The sequence below is a fragment of the Peromyscus californicus genome, unplaced genomic scaffold (assembly GCF_007827085.1).
Source record: "Peromyscus californicus insignis strain IS unplaced genomic scaffold, ASM782708v3 Scaffold_10__1_contigs__length_136768540, whole genome shotgun sequence".
Taxonomy (NCBI): domain Eukaryota; kingdom Metazoa; phylum Chordata; class Mammalia; order Rodentia; family Cricetidae; genus Peromyscus; species Peromyscus californicus.
In genome coordinates this window covers 63556525-63580301 of record NW_026294391.1, presented here as the reverse complement: position 1 = coordinate 63580301, position 23777 = coordinate 63556525, and the positions used below count along the sequence as shown (strand labels likewise).

Genomic DNA, 23777 nt, shown 5'->3' with positions numbered 1-23777 from the left:
AATGATGATTTATTCTTCTCAAGACATCATTTCAAAAAGTAAATTATATGGACATGCCTTATTACTGATGAGGTTAAAAAACTTGGCTAAAATACTACCTACTCAGTTTCTTCAGAATAGTTATTTTTCCTTTGTAATTAATATTATATATTGATTAGGGTGAAAGGAAGTTTAAAAGAAATAGTTTGTTCTCTTCCCTTAGAAATTTTGTGATTAGTTGACTTATAGTATTATCTGATCCTTTTTAAATGATTTTAACAAGTTTTCAGGTCTTTTTGCTGGAAAAAAATGACTTTTTGACTAGCTAGCCTTAACCTATATTTTCAGAACACTTATTTAACTTGAAGTTTGCTGCAAAAGAACTTAATAGGAATGCCAAGAAATGTGATAAAGAAGAAAAAGCTGAAAAGGCCAAGATAAAAAAGGTAGACGCTTTTAATATTTTTACTTTTTTAATTCACAAAAGAAGTACAAATAGATATAGAAGGTAGTTAATTGTATAGTCTCTTTCGATAAATCACTATCCTACATAGTCGATAATGCCTTCTTTATTATGCTTTTATGTTTTTTGCTATTTATATATGCAAATATAGCTTACAAAATTGTGTAATTCTTGTGTTACTTTCAAATAAAAACTGTCCTTAGCTAATTTCATTCTTCTTGCGAAGTCCATGTATAAAATATTCCTTCTTTTGGATGATTTTAACGTCTATACTTTCTAAGGTATATATCTAAATATTGCATATAATTAATGTATATAGTGCTCTCATATTTACTAGCAGGAGTCATCGGACACAGGTAGTTTACCACAGGGATATAGTGAAAGGATTCAAAGCAGACTCAGCAAAGAAACCTATTATACTACCAGGGAATCTGGGAGATTCAAGTTCACAGTTCTAAGAGTCCTTTCTCAGTGGAGTCACATTGGGGGAAGCTTAATTTCTTCAGCTAGTCATAACACACATGAAACATTGCCTAACAGAGAAGCTCTGGACACAGAATTCTGGAGGTTTTGTTATTAATCAGTTATATTGGGATTTTTTTTTTTTTGCCACACATGAAACATTGCCTAGCAGAGAATCTCTGGACACAGAAATCTGGAGGTTTTGTTAGTAATCAGTTATATTGGCACTTTTTGCCTAGACTGTGCCAGAATTCCACATCTCTGGAAGGAAATTAGTTGTCTGACACAAAATACCACTGTTTGCACAAACAATTCAGGCATAGTGAAACATTTTTATCAATATATATTCATTGTACATACTGATGGGTTCCACAGACATTTTCAAATAGGTATGTCATGTATTTTGACAGTATCCATGCCACGCCTTTCCTTTTATTCCCCTCCAACTCCTGTTCATTTCCCTCAGATAGTCTCACATCTACTTTCATGCCCTATATGCAGTTTTGAATTGTGTGTCTGTTTAAGAGCTGGGATCTACAAATGAGAGAAAATAGGCTTACACCAAGGCTGACTTATTTCACTTACTATTATGCTCTTCAATTGCATCCATTTTTGTTGTTGTTCTTGTTGATGTTGTGAGACAGGGTTTCTGTGTAACAGCCTTGGCTGTCCTGGAACTCACTCTGTCGACCAGGCTGGCCTCAAACTCACAGAGATCCACCTGCTTTTGCCTCCTGTGTGTAGGATTAAAGGTGTCTACTATCACCTGGCTATACAATTTCATTCTCCTTTGTGGCTATATAAACTCCAGTGTGTGTGTGTGTGTGTGTGTGTGTGTGTGTGTGTGTGTGTGTGTGTGTGTGTGTGTAAAATGAGAGGTTTTTTTCCATCTATTGCTGGATACCTAACCTGTGGGAGGCCAGCTCCTACCTTTTCCAGGGTTCCTATGAGGAGGAGAGAGGGATAAGAAAATATTAGATAGAAAGATAGCGAAGAGGAGAAAAACAGAAACACAGGATAGCTTCGGGAGGACCTGCATCAAGACCCCCAACAGTCCCTTCTGTCTCTTCAAAGGGGGTTTTTATAACAATGCCAAGAGGTGGAACAAAAGACCTCCCCTTTGCTAGATCAAAGCACACTGCAAGTGTGGACCCTTACAAACACCTGGTAACCATGCCTGTGATCAAATCATTCCCTTATGCAGCCCTGCTGGGTAAAGCGAGCTCTGATTCTCAGACCCTGAGTAAGTATTCACTAGGAAGCCTCTGTGGGTCTCTACACTAACCTAATTCAATAACTTGGCGATTGTGAGTACTGCTACAATGAACGTGGGTATGCAAATTACTGTGCTATATGTTGATTTAAAGTCCTTTGAGTACATCCTCAGGGATGGAGTGGCTGAGTCTTATGTGAGATGTCTCCAAGTTCATTTCCATAGTGACTCAAATAATTTACATTCCTACCAGCAGTATATAAGGGTTCCATTTTCTCCACATCCTCATTAGCATTTAATGATGTTTAGTTTAATGATAGTAATTCTGATCAGCTAGGATAAAATCTCAGTTTTTTTTAATTTTCATTTCCCTAGTGACCAAGGATGTTTAACATTTTTTCTTAATTATCTGTACCTTTTTTAACTTTTAAAAAAATTTTATCTCTTGAAAACTGTTTGCTGATTTTATTATTTATTTATTTATTTGTTTGTTTGTTTGTTTTTCAAGATAGGGTTTCTCTGTGTAGCTTTGGTTCCTGTCTTGGATCTCAGGCTGTAGACCAGGCTGGCCTCAAACTCACAGAGATCCGCCTGCCTCTGCCTCCTGAGTGCTGAGATTAAAGGCGTGCGCCACCACTGCCCAGCCCTGTTTGCTGATTTTATAATGCCATCTATTGCTTGGATTATAAGCCATTTTTAGAAGTTCTGGATATTATCAATAAATCCAAGTTACTAAAGCAAGTCCCAGATTTAAAGGTAAAACTTTTGAAGGATAATATTTCTAACCATGCTATGTTAATTAGGATTTATACATAAGTATTTATATGATTTTCTTTTTGTTTGAGAATTCCATACATACATATGGTGTGTTTGGGTTAAACCACTCCCATTCCTTCCCCTTCAGTTCCTCCCATGTCCCATCACTCTTCCCTCTTAATTTCTTCTGCTTTCTCTTTAAACACACAAAGTCTATTTGGCAGTGCCCATATTGCATAAGTGTAGGGCTGTCTATTGGCACATAGCCTCTCGAGCCACATCCCTGTAGAAAAATGACTCTTCTTCCTCAGAAGCCATCAGTTGTGTATAGCTCCTCAACTAGAGGTGGGACTTCGTGAGCCCCTCTCCAACCCTGGCTGGGGAGTTTTTCTTCCTTGTTCTTGGGCGGGTGTTGTGCATGCACTCAGTAGTTTCTGTGAGTTCATGTGGCCCTGTCATATGTAGATAATTCTGTCTCACTGTACTCATCTACTACCTCTGACTCTTAGTCTTTCTGCCCACTCTTTCACAATGATCCTTGAGCCTTGGAGTGAGGGTGTATGATATAGATATATCATTTAGGGCTGAGCACTCACTCCATGGTCTTTCATTCTCTTCACACTGACTAGTTGTCTTTGTACTAATCCCTATTGTTGTGGAATATTACTTTGACTATGTAAAGATGTGTTGCATTTGTTTATGCTGCATTTGTTTAACTAGGCAAAGATGTGTTGCATTTGTTTATGTTGTATTTGTTTAACAAGGCAAAGATGTGTTGCTGTTTCACCTTGCCTGCCAAAGGCACCTGACTGGTCCAATAAAAAGCTGAACAGCCAATAGCTAGGCAGTAGAGGGATAGGTGGTGCTGGCAGGCAGAGAGAATAAGTAGGAGGAGGAATCTAGGCTCCAGAGAGAACAAGAGGAATGAATGTGGGAGAAAAATAGGGAGACACCTGGGGCCAGCCAGCCAGGCAGCTGCTAGCCAGACAGACGTGGAGTAGGACATACAGAATGAAAGACAGGTAAAAAGGCAAAACATAGATGAAGAGAAACAGATTAATCTAAGTTATAAGAGCTAGTGGAACAAGCATAAGATAAGGCTGAGCATTCATAACTAATAATAAGTCTTGTTGTCATGATTTGGGGGCTGGCAGTCTGAGAAAGCCTGCTACACACTATCTTCTGAAAAAGGTTCTCTGAAGAAAATTGAGAATTGCACTGATCTATGGTTATAAAGATAACTATTTAAGAATACTGTATCCATTTAGCAGAATAATAGTCTCCATTGGGAACCTTTGGTTTACCCAGCTATAGGCTCTTGGACCCATTAAAGGTACCAGGTGCCAGGCATGAGTTCCATCTAGTGGAACAATCTTAAATCTAATCACAAAGTGATTGGTTACTCCCATATCATTCATACCACTGTGGAACCTGTAGGCATTTCTTGCCAGGCCACTCACTTTTGGTAGCAATGCTAAGACTATTAATTACTTTATTCATTCCACAGCATGCATAGCACTTCTCTACTATAAAAGCTAACCAATAGGATGTAGCTTCAAGCAAGTCAAGTGTGTGGAGTCTTTGGCAATAAGGTCTTACTATCAAGATCAAGAAATTAATAAAGACCATTGACAATAGCTTATAATTTTGGGAGGGAGGAGGGTATGTGTCAGACTCCATTGATGAACAAATAGGAGGTAATTCACATCTGACACTGGATTTTTTTTTAATTTGTATTTTTATTTTGCAATACAATTCAGTTCTACATATCAGCCACGGATTCCCTTGTTCTCCCCCCTCCCACCCCCCTCACCTTCCCCCCAGTCCACCCCCCATTCCCACCTCCTCCAGGGCAAAGCCTCCCCCGAGGACTGAGATCAACCTGGTAGACTCAGTCCAGGTAGGTCCAGTCCCCTCCTCCCAGGCCGAGCCAAGCGATCCTGCATAGGCCCCAGGTTTCAAACAGCCAATTCATGCAATGAGCACAGGACCTGGTCCCACTGCCTGGATGCCTCCCAAACAGATCAAGCCAATCAACTGTCTCACCCATTCAGAGGGCCTGATCCATTTGGTGACCCCTCAGCCATTGGTTCATAGTTCATGTGTTTCCATTTGTTTGGCTATTTGTCCCTGTGCTTTATCCAACCTTGGTCTCAACAATTCTCGCTCATATAAACCCTCCTCATTCTCGCTAATTGAACTCCCAGTTTGCTTCATACCCTGTGGTGTTTGGGAGAAGCATCCTTGCCCCCAGTATAGGGCACTTGATTTAAACTGTATATTTTTAGGATACTTCTACAGTAGTAGGTTTCCATATATTTTCCCCAAATATCTTAGTTAGGATTTCTATTGCGACAAAATACCATGCCCCCAAAGCAGTTTTGAGAGGAAAGAGTTTATTAGGCTTACACTTCCTTATCACTGTTCACCAAAGGATGTCAGGACAGGAACTCAAACAAGGCAGGAGCCTGCAAGCAGGAGTTGATGCAGAGGCTAGGAAGGGTTGTTGCTTACTGGCTTGCTCCATATGGCTTGCTCAGCCTGCTTTCTTATAGAACCCAGGGCCACTAGCCTAGAGGTGGCTCTACCCATAATGGGCAGGGCCCTCCCCCATCAATCACTAATTAAAACTGGGCCAGCCTGTAGAGCTTGTAGAGACATTTTCTCAATCAAGGTTTCCTCTTCTCAAATGACTAGAGTTTGTGTCAAATTGACATAAATCTAGCCAGCGTAACAAAGGTCTTTTGTGTTCATTACCCCCTTACTCCATCCTGTAGTTTGCCCTGCTATCCCCTACCCTACTCTATCCTTCTTGCTTCATTGTTCCCTGTCCTTCATACCACCTGCATTCTATCATCCTTCCCTTAATAGCCCCATTCCAAGTCCCCCTACTAGTTTCTTGACTTCTGTGAGTTCACTAATTTAAACAAATGTATCTAAAATCTCAAAGCTACCATCCATATATGAGATAGAACAGGTGGCATTTGTCTTTCTGGGTCTGGGCTGCCTCATTCTGAATGATTATTTCCAGCTCCACTCACTTACCTGTAATTTTGTGACAAATTAATTATATTTTCATTCTACATTTGTTAGTTGATGGGCATCTAGGCTGTTTTCATTTCCTAGCCATTATGACTAGGAAGCAGTGAGCATGGATGAGTATGTATCTCTGTAGTAGGATATGGATCTGTTGGGAATATGACAAAGAGTAGAATAGCTGAATCATACGATAGACCTATGGCTAGCTTTTTGAAGAACCTCCACACTGATTTCCATAATGGCTGTACCAGTTTGCACCCTCACCAATAGTGAATAGCATCCATTTGTTGTTCTGTTTTTTGTTTTGTTTTGTTTTTTGACTAGGGTAAGATGAAATCTCAAAGTAGTTTTAATTTGCATTTCTCTTATGGCTAAGGGTCTTGAACATTTACAAAAATGTTTCCTAGCCATTTTTGTTTCTTCTTTTGAGGACCCTGGGTATATAGTTCCACTCCCCATTTTTACTTTATTTTACTTTTATTGAAATTTTTTATGTAATATATTCTTCTTATGGTTTCCTGTCCACCAGTTCCTCCCAGATTCTTCCCAGCTATCCACTTCCATGCCTTCTTTCTCACACTCTATAGACATCAAACAGGCAAATTTTAAAAAAGAATTTTTAAAAAATAGGACGAGAAATATACACACACGTACAACAAATAAAAAGACAAAATTGAAACTATAGTATACAAGTAAACGAAATGCCCAAAGAAAGCAATGAGACAAAAAACATCTACAAATAGGTCTGTTAAGTCTCTGTTTCTTGTCCCCCTCCCCTCCCAGGCAATGTTGGATGAGGATTCCATCTCACAGACTGGGCCTTAAATCAAATCTGATGGTAGTTGGTTACTTCCACAACTGTTGTACCACTATTGCACCAGCATATCTTGCTGGTGGGAGTAATGCTCGATTTGAACTTTTTGTATACATAAAAACATTACCTTGTTCTGATTCATTATTTTTTATTTCAGTGAAGAACTCATGGTCTCGTACAAGCCAGAAGCCAGAGAGTCTTTGTTACTTTGTTTTAGCTCACTTGTTGTCCGCAACTGCTCTATATTCAAAATATATCCTGAACTTGACTAGGTCTTACTGCTTCTGTCACTCAACCCTAAACCAGACCACATCATTTTCTGTTTGAGCTCTCAGCTGCTGCGCCACTTGCCCTACCTCTCAGCTAGTTTATCTGCATCTACCATTGTCCTTTTTGGCCATTTCTTCCCAGGTAGCTAGCCATAGTGACCATTTTAGTCAATATACTATGATTATTTAAAGCTTCCAAGAGCCCTTACAACATACCTAATGTAAATCCTAGAGTCCTAGGTGGCCCTATCTGATGGATTCTACCTACATCCAGTCTCATCTCCTTAATGTTGTCCAGAACACAGTGGGTTTCTTAGCACATATAGCTCAACCTTATCTTTAGGTTTAACTTTGTCCTTTTCCTAGACAGATTTTTTTCTCCCATATATTTGTAGGGCTGGTTCCTCTTAGTCATCACTTTAAATGGCATTTTTTTTCAAGTGATTGTCCCTAACTACTTAGCTGAAAATACCTCAGTCCACCCTGTTACCCCATCAGATCACCCATTTTATTTTCATTAAGGCACTTATTACGTATGGTATATGTTTTACTTACTCTTTTGTTTTGTTATACTTGTAGGGAACATCTCTTGATAAATAATTTAGCATGAGTACCTGATCCACAATAAACATTCAGCCGTTAGTACTTGGAGGAGATAAAAAAAATGTCTTATGTATTCCTATTGTTATTATTAAACTGTGAGCTTGCCCCTCATGCCATTAGCTAATTATCTGCAATATCTGCAGTCTTTTCCTGTTTATAAAACACTGTTCTGTCATGTGGATATATTATAATTTGCTCAATTATTCCTCTATCTTTGGATATCTAATTAGTGGCTGTTTGGGTGTTTTCTTCTTTTATCTGCAGTACTGGGGATTGAACCTAGGGCATTACACATATTAGGCAAATGCTCAACAACTCAGCTGCATCTCCAGTCCTAATTCCTAATATATATAGGTTTTTAAAAAAATTGTTTTTTGTTTTTTCCAGACAGGATTTCACTTTGGAACAGCCTTGACTGTCCAGGAACAGCTCAAGGCTGGCCTTTAACTCACAGAGATCCACCTGCTGCTGCCTCCCAAGTGCTGAGTTTAAAGGCATGCACCACCACAGCCAGGCAATTTTTTTCTATTTTTTATTTGTTTGTTTGTTTGAGACAGGGTTTCTCTGTATATCCCTGGCTGTCCTAGAACTACCTCTATAGACCAAGCTGGCATGAACTCACAGAGATCTGACTGCCTCTGCCTCCCAAGGGCTGGGATTAAAGGCCTGTGCCACAACTGCTCAGCTCTTTTAATATTTTAAATACCTCATTCTTACACATAAATCTTTGTGGAGTTTTCTGATTGTATCCTTAGGATAGATTTTATCAAAATGCCGCAGCAGAGTATGCTTTATGTTTTTATTTATTTATTTATTTTTTTACATCTTTCCCAATTACTAGATGTGAAAAGACTTAGGAGAATCACCATGATATGGCGATGGGTTTTGTCTTAATCTATTTATTCTAACATTCACTTCAGTGGCCACATCATGACCTCTCTCTTTGTAAACCTCAAGATCCCCCTTTCTCATTCTCAGATTTGCCTGATGCTCTGGCTTTCTAGTTAACAGAGAAATGTTAGATCACTGTAGATAGCTGCCTCAGTTGCCATAGTGTGCCCTTTTCCTCCTTTAAAAATAGGTGAACTAGAATTGAGACTTCATCTTGGTGGATCTTTCCTGTGATGAGTGTGTTCATATCAGCATTGTTTGTAATAGCCAGAACATGGAAACAACCTAGATGCCCTTCAACTGAAGAATGGATAAACAAAATGTGGTACATATACACAATGGAATACTACTCAGCAGAGAAAAACAATGACATCATGAGGTTTGCAGACAAATGGATGGATCTAGAAAAAAATCATCCTGAGTGAGGTAACCCAGACTCAGAAAGACAAACATGGTATGTACTCACTCATAGCAGGATACTAAATGTGGAACAAGGATGACTGGACTGTTACTCACATCACCAGGGAGGCTACCTGGAAAACAGGACCCCAAGAAAGACACGGGGATCGCCCAATGACAGAGAAATGGAATGAGATCTACATGAACAGCCTGGACATGAGTGGGGGTAGTGAAAGGCGAGGGTCGAGGGAAAGAGAGCTTGAGGGAGGGGGAGATCCCAGCTGGATCAACAACAGAGAGGGAGAACAAGGAATAGGAGACCATGGTAAATGAAGACCACATGAGAATAGGAAGAAGCAAAGTGCTAGAGAGGTCCACAGAAATCCACAAAGATACCCCCACAACAGACTGCTGGCAATGGTCGAGAGACAGCCCGAAATGACCTACTCTGGTGATGGGATGGCCAAACACCCTAATTGTCGTGCTAGAAACCTCATCAAACTACTGAGGGATCTGGATGCAGAGATCCGTGACTAGGCCCTGGGTGGATCTCTGGGAGTCCAATTAGCGAGAATGAGGAGGGTTTATATGAGCGAGAATTGTTGAGACCAAGGTTGGATAAAGCACAGGGACAAATAGCCAAACAAATGGAAACACATGAACTATGAACCAATGGCTGAGGGGTCACCAACTGGATCAGGCCCTCTGAGTGGGTGAGACAGTTGATTGGCCTGATCTGTTTGGGAGGCATCCAGTCAATGGGACCAGGTCCTGTGCTCATTGCATGAGTTGGCTGTTTGAAACCTGGGGCCTATGCAGGATCGCTTGGCTCGGCCTGGGAGGAGGGGACTGGACCTACCTGGACTGAGTCTACCAGGTTGATCTCAGTCCTCGGGGAAGGCTTTGCCCTGGAGGAGGTAGGAATGGGGGGGTGGGCTGGGGGGAAGTAAGGGGGGCCAGACGGGGGAGAACAAGGGAATCCGTGGCTGATATGTAGAACTGAATTGTATTGCAAAATAAAAATAAAAAAAATAGGTGAACTAGCCATGTGTCTAAGAATGAAAGGGAGTCTGCTCCTCTTCTCTGCTAAGGCCTGTTCCCAGGTATCATTAGGTTTACATTATCAGTTTTCTCCTGTGTGCTGAATAAATTGTGTTAGCCCACAGCCATCTTTAAATCTTTCGAAGCACTTGTATGAGATTTCTGCTTCTTGATGCTCTCGTGGTTTTGGCTGTTTGCCTGAGGGCTTTTTTGTGTGTGGATTGGTTGGTTGGTTTGGGTATTAGGCAAACAATTCCCCACCAGACCCTGTTGCCAGTACCTTTCTTGCTTTTTCCCCCCATTCCTTGTAACCCCTTTGAAATAGCCCCCTATTTTTTTCTTAGCTCTAATTTCTGCTTCCGTATTTGTTTTTTGTTTTTTTGTTCATTTACACTTAGACCTCTACCTGGATGGAAACCAAGAACATTTATACTGCTCAATCCAATTAGTTCTTAATCTACATTTTATTAGAACTATTGGTAGTATTTGTCTGGGTTCATTACTCCTTCCTTCCAACACTTTGGTGCTTTGGCTTTTAGGAAAACACATTCACCACTGCCCAATCCAAGTCCACTTTACTACTGTTCTTTTTTTGTTATTTCTAACCTCTGATGACCCTAGAAGTTAGTTCATCTAGTTAGTCTTCTAGCTTTATTTGCATGGTGATGGATAACTCTAGCTTAGCCTGTGTACCTGAACTGAAGACTCCTGTTTCAACTTCTTTCTTGTTTCTACTTGGATGACCACAGGAAAAAATCCAACTTGAAACAGGGCTCCTTATGTGACATCCTCCAGTATAGCATTCCTGGTGTGCCTGTAAGGCATTTTCTGTCTTTCAGACAAAACAAATAATCTTAGAATGGCATTATGCTTAACCTCTTGTTTCATATACTACATCTGAGCCTTGGAAAATCTTTCAAAGGTCTTTAGAATCTGATCACTTCTTACCAAGTCCAGTGTACCCATCTCCACCCAGGCCATCCTTATCTTACCTCACTTATTGTAAACAAGCTTCCGTTAGCCTCTTTGTTTGGGCCTCTGTTTTGACCCTGTTCCCATAATGATTTCGTTTTAGGGTTTTGTTTTTCTCCCAGTACTAGGAATCAAGCCCAATAACAATTACTCCTGTTAGACAAGGACTCTACCACTGAACTACTGAGCTACATCCTTCAACCCCCATAAAAGTAATCTTAACACAGCAGCCAGAGGAAGTATTTTAAGAGAAGTCATAGGTCAGTGTTCCGCTCAGAACTATGTTGTGATCTCTTACCGTCAAGTAAAATGTCAGGGTTTTAAAACGGCTCCAGTGCCATATCTGATTTATTACTGGCATTTCTGATTTCCCTTGGTAGACTTGACTGTGCTGCCCCTTCTGCCGTGTCGGTACCTGTTTACACAGTCTTCTCACTGGTGGGCTTCCGCCATGGGACTGGCCTGCCTTCTTCCTCCACCTAAGATAGAAACCTTTTTCTATTTCATATGCTCACTCACATCTCCCTATGTCAAACGGCCTTATCAGGGTCTGAAAATTCAAGAACCACAGTCCTAACTTTTTTATTTGAAATAATTTTTAAAACTTTTTGAAATTATAATTACATTATCCCTCCCTTCCCTGTTCTTCCCTCCAAGTCATCTCACATACCTCCTTATCTCTTTCTAATTCATTGCCTCTTTTTCCTTCCTGTCCTCTCTTCATTTCTCTCCCTGACACCTACTGCTCTTTTTTCCCCTTTACCGTTTTCTATTTGAATTGTTTGCTTATTGTCAGACTCTCTGTTTGGATTATATGTTCCATAATAACCCAACCCAGGGATTTCTTTGGGTTCACTACAAAATCCGCACTGCCTAAAATGCTGTCTTGCATCTGCTAGATGCTAGGCCATCAGAGAGAGTAACTGAGTTGAGAGAAAGTCTTTTTAATATAGGACATTATTTTCTGCTGTAATGGTGTATTCACATGCAGGTGTTTCTTTTGTAGTAATTTTTAATTAACTAAAAATGAACAAAGGTAATTAGGCATCAAGCAAAAAACCCTTGAATATATTAAAGGAGATAATGCTTCAATCAAGGAAGCAATTATTGTTGGAAGATAATAGATACTTACCTGAATGAGACAAAAACATGTATGTAATATATGCCTGCAATCCCAGCTATTCAGCTATTCAGGAGGCTCAGGCAGAAGGATTGAAAGTTCAAGGCCACCCTGGGTAACTTAAGGAGATTCTATATCAAAATTAAATTATTCTAAAGTAGTAGGAATATAGATGAATGATTTTTTTTTAAAAAACCTAGATATTTCATTCAAATTAGCAACAAATTTAATACGTATTTAAATGTTAGAAATGAAACCATTCAATACCATAAGAAATTACCATGTGGTAAAAAAATGACATTTAGAGTACAGTAAAATAAATAAGTGAGACATCTATTTAAAATCTATAATCACATATAAAATAAAATACTAATCAACAATATAGGAAAAGTAACATTACATGTAACAAATACATAGCTATTTAATCAGAAAAACTCTAAAAAGATGAATACATGCAAAATACTCAGAAAAAAAGTATAAAACTACTTTATGTAATGTAAAAGCTGATGGGTTGTGTTACAATTTTTTTCATTTTTATTAAATGTTTATCCTGTAATATATTTTGATATTTTTCCTCTTCCCCAACTTCCCCCAGATCCTTCCCGCCTAACAACCTTCCCAACATTATGTTCTTTCTCCCTCTCCCTCCCTTTTTCTCCCTGTCTTAAAAAAAGAAAAAAAATCACAAAACGTTTTTCCATGCCTGCATGTAATATACTTCAGTTATATGCACATATATAATATATGTTATATATTATATGTATGTAATGTGTGTGTATATATATATATATATATATATATATATTATATGTTATGTGCACTCCCTACTACCGTCACTTGCCTTTCTCCCTCCTCCTCCTGGTCCTTCCACCAAAATGCCCCATTCTACTTCCATGTCTTTAAAAACAAATCCAAAATCTGCTTTTGTGAGAAAATACGTGTTCTCTTTCTGAGTCTCACTTATTAAAATTACCATTATGATGCCCACTTCATAATGTTTTTATGACATTTTTGTGCAAATGTCATAACTGTATCCTTTATGACTGAACTGTACTCCAACGTGAGTGAAATACCACATTTTCTTTATCCATGTATCTATGGGTAAGCATCTAAAGTGATTCTATAAGTTGGCTGTTGTGAATAGTACCATAGTAAACAGTATTGTATGCTGGCTTCAGGTGTATACCCAGGAGTAGTAAAACCAGGTCATGTGCTAATTCTATTTTTAATTTTTAAGGAACCTCTATATTGATTCCTGAATATACTGATTGATATATTGATTCCCATATACTCACCAGCATATGACCTTGGAGTAGCTGGCCTGATAGAGGCATGTTTTTTTTCTGAGTATGTGACTGCTTAAAACTGGCGGGGGCAGGAGCAGGGGTGGGAGCGTGCTCTCTCTATTGATATGGTTGGAGACTAGACTGGCTAGTTCCATTAACACTCCCCCCCCCCCCCCCCGGGCAAAACAGAAGGACTCTACAACTGGATCTCTCTTATCCTGTATCTGTGAGTCTGTTTTCCCATAGCACCCATTAATAAATTGATATATATTCATTTTGGCTCCTGTTTCAAGTGGTGCCTAATGTGACCTGAGCCCCACAGCCTGCAGCTAGTCTGTGTGCAGTCCACCTCCAGCCTCTGTGACTGCTTGTGCTTCCCAAGCCCTGCTGAACCCAGAGCCTGGCCTGAGCCCCAAGCCTGGCCCAAAACTTAATAACCAACCCTTTTTATCAAAGAAATTCCATGAGATACTGCTTTTTTCCTTTTATTGTTATGGATTCTCCTCCCCCAACTCATCCTAGTTCCTCCCCACTTCCCCTCCCATCCAGATCCACCCCATTTCTGTCTCATTAGAAAACAAGCAAGCAGCTAAGGAAATACTAATAAAATAAAATAAAACAAATTAGACAGATTGGAATAGAACAAAAGAAACAGGAAGAAAAGAACAAGCAGCAACACAAGAAACACATACAGGTCTAGAGACACACACATTCACACATACATGTATCCCACAAAAACAAAACCGGAATCCATAATATATATGCAAAGGACCTGTAAGGTGTTTAAAAAAATGCCTTGACACTATACTTCCAAAGATGCCATTGAGTTCATTTTCTGTTGACCATCTACTGCTCAGCATGGGGCCTACCCTTAAGAGTGTTTTTTCCCCCAGTGAGACTCCCTTGGAGAATACTAATTTTTATTTGCAAGTAATTATCAATTGGAATTCGCCTCTGGTTGGGCCTGGGGGGGTGTCCACTTCTGTCAGCTCTAGGACCCCATCTGGTACAGACCCATGCAGGCCTTGTGTTTGCTGCCACAGTCTGTGTGAGTTCGTATGTAAGTCAGTCCTAATGTGTTTAGACAACCTTGTTTCCTTGGTGTCCTACATCCCCTTTGGCTCTTACACTTTTTTTCTGCCTCCTCTTCCATGGGATTCCCTGTGTTTTAAAGGAGGGATTCTGTAGAAATATCCCATTCGGGGCTGAGTGTTCCAAGGTCACTCACTTTGTGCAATGTCTGGTTGTGGGTCTCTGTGTTTGTTCCCATCTGCTGCAGCAAGAAGCTTCTGAGCAGAGCAAGGCACTGCTCTATGAAGAGAGCAGAATGTCATTAGGAGCCATTCTATTGCTACATGCCTCTAGTAGAACAGTAGTATTTGGTTTTCCCCTAGGTCCCTGGCCTATCTAGTCTCAGGTTCTTTGTCATCCAAGCAATGTCAGGTGTGGGTTCCATCTCATGGAGAGGGACTACATTTTACTTCTTAGATCATGATGGACTACAGTAATAATATCCTATGTTGATTACCTGTGAATAATGCAATAGTGCTATTCTAGATGAAGAAATTGTTATAAGCATCAGAGGGAGTATAATTAAATTTGAATATATGTCTGTATCCAGTAACTCAATATTCAGGTATTTGTCTTATGAAAACATTTGGAAAGTGTGTAAAGATACACACACACACACACATACACACTAGGAGAGTTATATAAATTGCTATTTATTTTATTGAAGAATTAGGATCTTATTCTTGAATTTCTGTCATTTCTGTACTACCTATGTCACTTTGTTGTGTGATCTGAACTATTTATTCAATGATTTTTTTTTCTTTAGATAAATTTGGTTTTCTTTTAGCTCTATCCCTGATCTGATATATTATACAAATAGGCTGGATTCCTGTTAGACAATGTTTTCTTATGCATATTCAATAAAATCATACAGAAACTGCTTAATGTCTGTGTAACATCTAGAATCATTTTATGTGTGATCAGTAATTCTTTTACTACAGTGACATTTGTATGATGCAACTCTTAGAAATGATGTAGTTATGTTCTTAACTTAAAATGATGTTTTTATCATGAGAGAAAACAAGATTCAAAACTCTGCATTCTATGTGCCTGCTTTTGTTACAAACTACATAGTAATAAATGTGTTTATATATTAAGATAGTATGTACTAAAATATTAACAATGAAAATAGCATGGTGATATAATTAGGAGCCATTTTTAACTTTTAGTTTCTATTGTATTTTTTAGGCAAGGTCTCACTGTGTACCTCTGGCTGGCCTGGAACTTGCTATGTAGACAAGGGTGGCCTCAAGCTCAGAGTTAGGTTGCTCCTGCCTCCTGAATGCTGGAATTAAAAGCATGTGCCATGTCCAGCATATTTTAATTTCTTAAACTGTAAATACATGTGTATTTTCTAATCATGATATTAAAAGAGAATAGGATTATACATTATTATTTAACTGTTATAATAATTAGCTGTCAAAAGGCTAATTCAAACCTCTTATAGACTATAATTAATTTGATATCATTTAATTTTTTAAAAATATCTGTACTTTGGCTCTTTGTCTTCACCAGTGTCTTAGTTTACTATTTTTCTTCAATATGTTCCTTCTGCTTAAAACAGGCCATTCAGAAAGGCAATACAGAAGTTGCAAGAATACATGCTGAAAATGCAATCCGTCAAAAAAACCAAGCAATCAATTTCTTGAGAATGAGTGCTAGGGTTGATGCTGTGGCAGCCAGAGTTCAAACTGCAGTAACAATGGGCAAGGTAAGACTAAGCGTCTGTCAGTAAAGTACCACTTGACTGAAGCTTAATGAGAGTAGAAAGACCTACAAAAACAACACATCTGAGTCTGTTACAGGGTATTAGACGGGGTTGATAAAGGACTTCATGGAAAATCAGACTGAGTAAGGAAAGAGATTTGGGCAGTGGACTTTCAACTGTCTTATTAGCTGTCTACTAAGAAGTGTCAGTAATATAAAATAGACAGTACCTAGACCTAGATACAGATTGTGGTATTACTGTTAAGGAAGTAATAGACAAGTTTCCTAAGTTGATATATAAATAATATACTTAAAAGATTACAAAATTTCCATGTTACTGAATCAGTTTTTTATTCCAAATAGGTGACAAAGTCCATGGCAGGTGTAGTTAAGTCTATGGATGCTACACTGAGGAGTATGAACCTTGAAAAGGTAAAAACATAAACAATTACCATTGTTACTTGATGTTCAGATAGCATCTTTTCAGGATACATTTTGCTTATGACTATGTCTTTATAGATTTCTGCCTTAATGGACAAATTTGAACACCAGTTTGAAACATTGGATGTTCAAACACAACAAATGGAAGATACAATGAGTAGCACTACAACCCTAACAACACCACAGGTAAGAATCATTTCTTTACTTGGAATGGTTTCTTAAAAATGACTTGATCTAGCTGTAGTGACACATGCTTCAAGATTTCTATGAGGTCAAGACTAGCCTGTGCTGTGGAGTAACTTTCAGGCCAGCCTGGGTTACATAGTGGAAACCCGTCTCAAAACAACAAATGACCTGTTGTCAAAATGTAATGGCTTTATGAATATAAATCATCTTACCTTATAGAAGCACACTGTATCTCAGATGGAGGTAGGCAGCTTGCTACTGCTCTGCCTGCAGATTTTTGAGAATGTTTTAGAGGATAATGTTACCTAGCACCTAGCATACTTTGGAATTCTGGTGATTTTATTGGATCACACATGTAGAATCTAAAGCCTGTTTCCACATGTTTGCTAATGCTCTTATCTTATTAAAACATTAAACAAAAAGTACATAATATTTGGGTAACATATTTTGCTACATATATTAAATGTTTAAATCAATGTCCACATATATTCTCAAACATTTGATATTTATTAATGGTTTGAAAAATGGAAAATTCTTTCTTCTGGTGTTTAGAAATGCACAATACATTACTGTTACTATAGTTACTCCTTTGCACTATAGCACATCAGAAATTCTTGTTCCAGTCTTACTGTTATTTAGTACTAATTTATCAACCTTTCTCTAACCCAATCTTATTCAGCCTCTGATAACCACTATTCTACCCTCAATTTGCATATATAATTGATACTATACAGTACCTGACTTTTTTTATTAAGAAAATTTTTTATTCATTTTACATACCAACCACAGATCCCCCTTCTCATCCCTCCTCCTGTTCCCCGCCAGCCTTCCCACCCCAACCTACCTCCCATCCCCTCATCTGAAAAGGTAAGGCCTCCCATGGGGAGTCCATAAAGCCTGGTACATTCAGTTGAGGCAGGTCCAAGCCCCTCCCCCCTGCATCAAGGCTGTGTAAGGTGTCCCACCATAAGTATCTGACTTTCTCTGCATAGTTTATTTCACTTATCATTTTCTGCTCCACCCATGTTGAGACAAATGATAGAATTTTATTCTTTAGGTAGAATAAATCATATTTTGTATATAGTACATGGTCTTTTTTCTACTCGTTGGTTGATAGACACCTAAGTTGTTTCTATTAAATGGCTCTCATGAATGTTATTGCAATAAGTATGAGAGTACCTATGTCTCTTTAACATATTATTTTCATTTCTTTGGAATATGTAACTCATAGTGAAATTACTCAGTCAAATGGCAGTTTAAGATTTTGAGCAACCATTATACTGTTTTCCATAATGGCCATACTAATTTACATTCCACCAATAGTGTGTGTGTGTGTGTATATAGACACACGTACACACACACACACATACACACACACACACACTAATCTCCTTTTCTCTACATTTTCCTTATGAAGGTACATTATGTTACTTCAAGCTGATTTGTGATTAGTCAGATTTCAGGAATGCAATTAATTGGGAAAATGACTTGGATTAAATAAACATATTTGAATTTCCAATCCTGTTCTGCTGCTAATTAACTTTGAGAACTGGAGTAAGACACTACCCTGAGGTTCTGAGGATGTAGCTCAGTTGGTAGAATGCATGTGTAGTATACATGATTTTTCCACATTGTTCTTTGATGACTACTTATCTGTTTTGAACAGTGTTTCTTATTTATAACTTTTAAAACCTAAATTCTTCATATGAGAAAAATGGTGTATGTGTCTTTTTGATTATAGTGTATTTCACTTAACAGTGATCTCCATTTCCATTAATTTTCCTGAAAATTAACATAATTTTGTTCTTCTTTGTGCTTGAATATTCTCTGTTGTGTATATTTACCACATTTTCTTTGTTCATCCATCTGTTGGTGGAAATAGAGGCTAATTCTGTAACATAGCTCTTGTGGATAGTGTTGAAATAAAATGATGTACTAGTATTTATGTTGTCTGCTGACTTAAATTCCTTGAGATATATACCCAGGAGTGGTATAACTGTATTATATGCTAATTATATCTTTAGGTTTTTTTTTTTAGGAACCACCATTATGGATGCTATAAGGTCTATAACTAATTTATATCCTTACAAATGGTGAATAATTGTTTTTTCTCACAAATTCTGGCTAGCATTTGTTGTTCTTGTCTCCTTTTTTCTGAAAATAGATTTTTTTTCACGCAATATATTCTGAACACGGTTCCCCTCCCTCATCTCCTCCCAGATCACCCTGCCACTTCCCCAGCCATCCAATTCCATGCCTCTTTCTCTCTTTCTTTAGAAAACAAACAAACAGGCAAATAAAAAAGAAAACAGACCATAATAGAACAGAACAAGCAAATGAACAGAAGAAAATAGAAGGAAGGAACACGAGAAGCACATACACACAGGGACACACACTTACACAGACAACTCCCCAAGCCCGTGTCTCCAGGACTTTTGTGATGAGGAGGTGCTGAATTTTGTCAAAAGCCTTTTCTTCATCTAATGAGATGATCATGTGGTTTTGTATTTTAGTCTGTTTATGTGGTGGATTACATTTATCCATTTTTGTGTGTCGATCCATCCCTCATCTCATGAAGCCTGCTTGATCATGGTAGATAATCTTTTTGATGTGTTTTTGTATTCAGTTTGAGAGCATTTGGTTAAGAATCTTTGCATTTGTGTTCATAAGGGAAATTGGTCTGCAATTTTCTTTCTTTGTTGGATTTTTATATGGTTTACATATCAGGATAATTGTGGCCTCATAAACAGAATTAAGCAGTATTCTTTCATTATAATTTGAGATGTACTGGCGTTAATTCTTTGAATGTCTGCTAGAATCTGCTCTGAAACTATCCGGCCCTGGGCATTTTTGGTTGAGAAATTTTAATTACTACTTCTATTTCTCTAGGGTTCGTGGGTCTGTTTAGGTTGATTATATGAACTAGATTTATCTACAGTAGATTTTTATTGATAATTTACTGGGTATAGTAGTCTGGGCTGGCATCTGTGGTCACTTAGAGCTTTGTAAACATCTGTCCAGACCCTTTCTGGCTTTTAGAGTCTCCATTGATAAGTCAGTTGTTATTATAGCTGATCTGCTTTTATTGTTACTTGGTCATTTTCCCTTTTAGCTTTTAATATTCTTTCTTTGTTCTGTACTTTTAGTGTTTTAATTGTGTGTTATGGGGAGTTTCTTCTCGGTCCAGTCTATTTGGTGTTTTGTGTGCTTCTTGTACCTTTATAGGCCCATCCTTCTTTATTTTTTTATTTTAAATTTACTTATTTTACGTCCCTAGTGCAGTTTCCCCTCCCTCCTCTCCTCCTGGCCCTCTCCCCGACCTCCCTTTTGACCCACTCCAATCCACTCCTCCTCCATTTCTATTCAGAAAAGGTCAGGCCTCCCATATCATGTTGCAGTAAGACTAAGCACCTCCACTTGTAATTAAGGCTGACAGGGCAACCCAGTATGAGGAATAGGTACCCAACAGCCAGCAAAATAGTTGGAGACATCCCCTTCTCCCACTGTTAGGAGTCCCACAAGAAGAACAAGCTATACAACTGGTTTATATATGCAGAGGGCCTAGGTCAGTCCTATACAGGCTCCCTGGTTGTCTCTTCAGTCTCTGTAAGCTCCTATGAGTCCATGTTAGTTGGTTCTGTGGATTTTCTTGTAATGTCATTGGCCCCATTGGCTCCTACAATCCTTCATCCCCATCTTCAGCAGGATTCCCCAAGCTCAGCCTGATATTTGGCTGTGGGTCTCTGCATTTGTTACCATCAGTTGCTGGATGAAGCCTCTCTGATGACAGTTGGGCTAGGCACCAACCATGTTTGTCTTTCTGTGTCTGGTTTACCTCACTCAGTATGATTTTTTTTCTAATTCCATTCATTTGCCTGCATATATCATGGTGTCATTGTTTTTAACAGCTGAGTAATACTCCATTATGTAAATATACTGCATTTTCATTATTCTTCAGTTGAGGGATGTCTAGTTTGTTTCCAGGTTCTGGCTAAAAAGCTGCTATTAGTGTAGTTGAGCAATGTTCTTGTGGTATGATTGAGAATCCTTTTGGTATATCCCCAAGAGTTAGTTGGATCTTGAGGTAGATCAATTTCCAGTTTGCAGAGAAACTGCCATATTGATTTCCAAAGTGGCTGTTTATTATCCCAAGTTTACACTCCCACCAACAATGGAGGAGTATTCCCCTTGCTCCACATCATCTCCAGAATGAGCTATCACTTGTATTTTTGATCTTAGCTGTTTTGACAGGTGTAAGATAGAATCTCAGAGTGGATTTGATTTGCATTTCCCTGGTGGCTAAGGATCCTGAACAATTCTTTAAGTGTTTCTTAGCCACTTGAGTTTCTTCTGTTGAGTATTCTCTGTTTAGAGCTGTAGCTTATTTTTTTTAATTGGATTATTTGGTTTTCTGATGTCTAGTTTCTTGAGTTCTTTATATATTTTGGAAGTCAGTCCTCTGTCAGATGTGGCGTTGGTGAAAAACTTTTCCCATTCTGTAGGCTGCTGTTTCGTCCTGTTGACAGTGTCCTTTGCCTTACAGAAGCTTTTCAGTTTCATGGGGTCCCATTTATTAATTGTTGATCTTAGTGTCTGCACTATTGGTGTTCTGTTCTAGAAATTGTCCCCTCTGCCAATTCATTCAAGGCTATATCCCACTTTTTCTGCTATCATGTTCAGTGTATCTGGATTTATGTTGAGGTCTTTATCGACTTGTATTTGAGTTTTTGCGGGGTGATAGATTTGGATATATTTGTATTCTTCTACACGTAGACATCCAGTTAGACCAGCACCATTTGTTGAAGGTGCTTTATGTTTTCCATTGTATAATGTTAGCTTCTTTTTCGAAAATCAGCTGTGCATAGGTGTGTGGATTTGTGTCTGGGTCTTTGATTTGATTCTACTGATCCACCTGTCTCCATGTGTTTTTATGCCAATACTATTCTGTTTTTATTACTGTAGCTTTGTAGTAGAGCTTGAATGAAGGGGTGGTAATAGCTCTGGAAGGTCTTTTATTGTACAGAATTGTTTTAGCTATCCTGGGTTTTTGTTTTTCCATATGAAGTTGAGTATTGTTCTTTTAAGTTCTGTAAAGAATTGTGCTGGGATTTTAAAGGGGACTGTGTTGAATCTGTAGATTGCTTTTGGTATGATGGCTATTTTTACTATGTTAATCCTACTGATCCATTAGAATGGGAGGTCTTTCCATCTTATATCTTTACAGTTTCTTTCTTCAAAGACTTGAAGTTCTTTCTATACAGGTCTTTCACTTGCTTGGTTAGTGTTACACCAAGATATTTTATATTATATTGTGAATGGTGTTGTTTCCCAGATTTATTTCTCAGCCCTTTTTATTGTTGATATATAGGAGCACTACTGATTTTTTGTTGTTGTTGTTAATCTTGTATCCAGCCACTTTACTAAAGGTGTTTATCAGCTGTAGGAGTTCCCTGGTTGAGGTGGCCTATGTATACTATCATATCATCTGTGAATAATGATGCTTTAACTTCATTCTTTGTTTATGATCTTCTTTAGTTGTCTTATAACTCTAGCTAGAACTTCAAGTACTATATTGAATAGACATGGAGAAAGTGGACAGCCTTGTCTCATTCTTTAATTTTAGTGGAATTGCTTTGAATTTCTCTCCATTTAATTTGATGTTGGCTGTCAGCTTGCTGTATATTGCTTTTATTGTGTTGACCTTTGTCCCTTGTATCTCTGATTTCTCCAAGACTTTTCTCATAAAGGGGTGTTGGATTTTGTCAAAGGCTTTTTAAGTATTTAATGAGACAATTATGTGTATTTTTTTCTTTCAGTTTGTTTATACAGTGGATTACATTGACAGATTTTCATATGTTGAAACATCCCTGCATCTCTGGGATGAAGCCTACTTGGCCATGGTGGATGATCTTTTCAATGTGTTCTTGGATTCGGTTTGCCAGTATTTTATTGAGTATTTTTGCATCAATGTTCATGAGTAAAACTGGTCTGTAATTATCTTTCTTTGTTGAGTCTTTGTGTGGTTTGGGTATCAGGGTGACTGTGGCCTCATAGAAAGAATTTGGCAGTGTTTCTTTTGTTTCTATTTTGTGGAATAATTTGAGGGGTATTGGTATTAGCTCTTCTTTGAAAGTCTGGTGGAATTCTGCACTAAAACCATCTGGCCCAGGGCTTTTTTTGGTTGGGAAACTTTTAATGACTGCTTCTATTTCGAAAGGGGTTGTAAGTCTCTTCAAATTGTTACTGAATCTTGATTTAATTTTTGTATGTGGTATCTATCAAGAATTTTTTCCATTTCTTTTACTTTTCAATTTGTGGAGTACAGGTTTTTAAAGTATAACCTAACGATTCTCTGGATGTCCTCAGTGTCTGTTGTTATGTCCCCCTCCTTGTTTTTGCTTTTTTGTTTATTTGGATATTCTCTTTCTGCCTTTTAATTAGTTTGGATAAGGCTTTGTCTACCTTTTCTTTTTCCTCAAAGAACCAACTCTTTGTTTCATTGGTTATTTGTATTTTTCTCTTTGTTTCTATTTTATTGATTTAATCCCCCAGTTTGATTATTTCCTGCTGTCTGCTTCTCCTGGGTGTGTTTGCTTCTTTTTGTTCTAGAGCTTTCAGGTGTGCTGTTAAAGTCCCTAGTGTGAGATCTCTCCAACTTCTTTATGTAGGCCCTTAGTGCTATGAACTTTTTTCTTAGCACCACTTCCATTGTTTCCCACAAGTTTGGGTGTGTTGTGCACTCATTTTCATTGAATTCTAGGAAGTCTTTCACTTCTTTCTTATTTCTTCCTTGACTCAGTGGTGATTCAGTTGAACATTGTTCAGTTTCCATGAGTTTGTAGGCTTTCTGCAGTTTGTGTTGTAGTTGATATCCAGCTTTAATCTGTGGTAGTCTGATAGGATGCAGGGGTTGGTTATTCCATTTTTCTTGTATCTGTTGAGACTTGCTTCATGACTGGAAAATTTTCTCCTATGATTTTGTTCAAGATATTTTCTGGGCCTTTAAACTGGGAATTTTCTCCTTCTATTCCTAGTATTCTTAGGTTTAGTCTTTTTTATAATGTC

At 38.2% G+C, this 23777-nt stretch overlaps 1 protein-coding gene across 1 annotated transcript in view; it reads left to right on the top strand.

Annotated features, from left to right (window-relative positions):
- LOC128108325 (charged multivesicular body protein 1b-2) overlaps window positions 1-23777 on the top strand; it is a 47564-nt gene that overhangs the window by 9938 nt on the left and 13849 nt on the right. The window contains exons 2-5 of the mRNA XM_052734752.1: window positions 328-425; window positions 15943-16089; window positions 16449-16517; window positions 16605-16712. Coding sequence (XP_052590712.1) covers window positions 328-425; window positions 15943-16089; window positions 16449-16517; window positions 16605-16712 — 422 coding nt within the window. The remainder of the gene's footprint in view (window positions 1-327; window positions 426-15942; window positions 16090-16448; window positions 16518-16604; window positions 16713-23777) is intronic.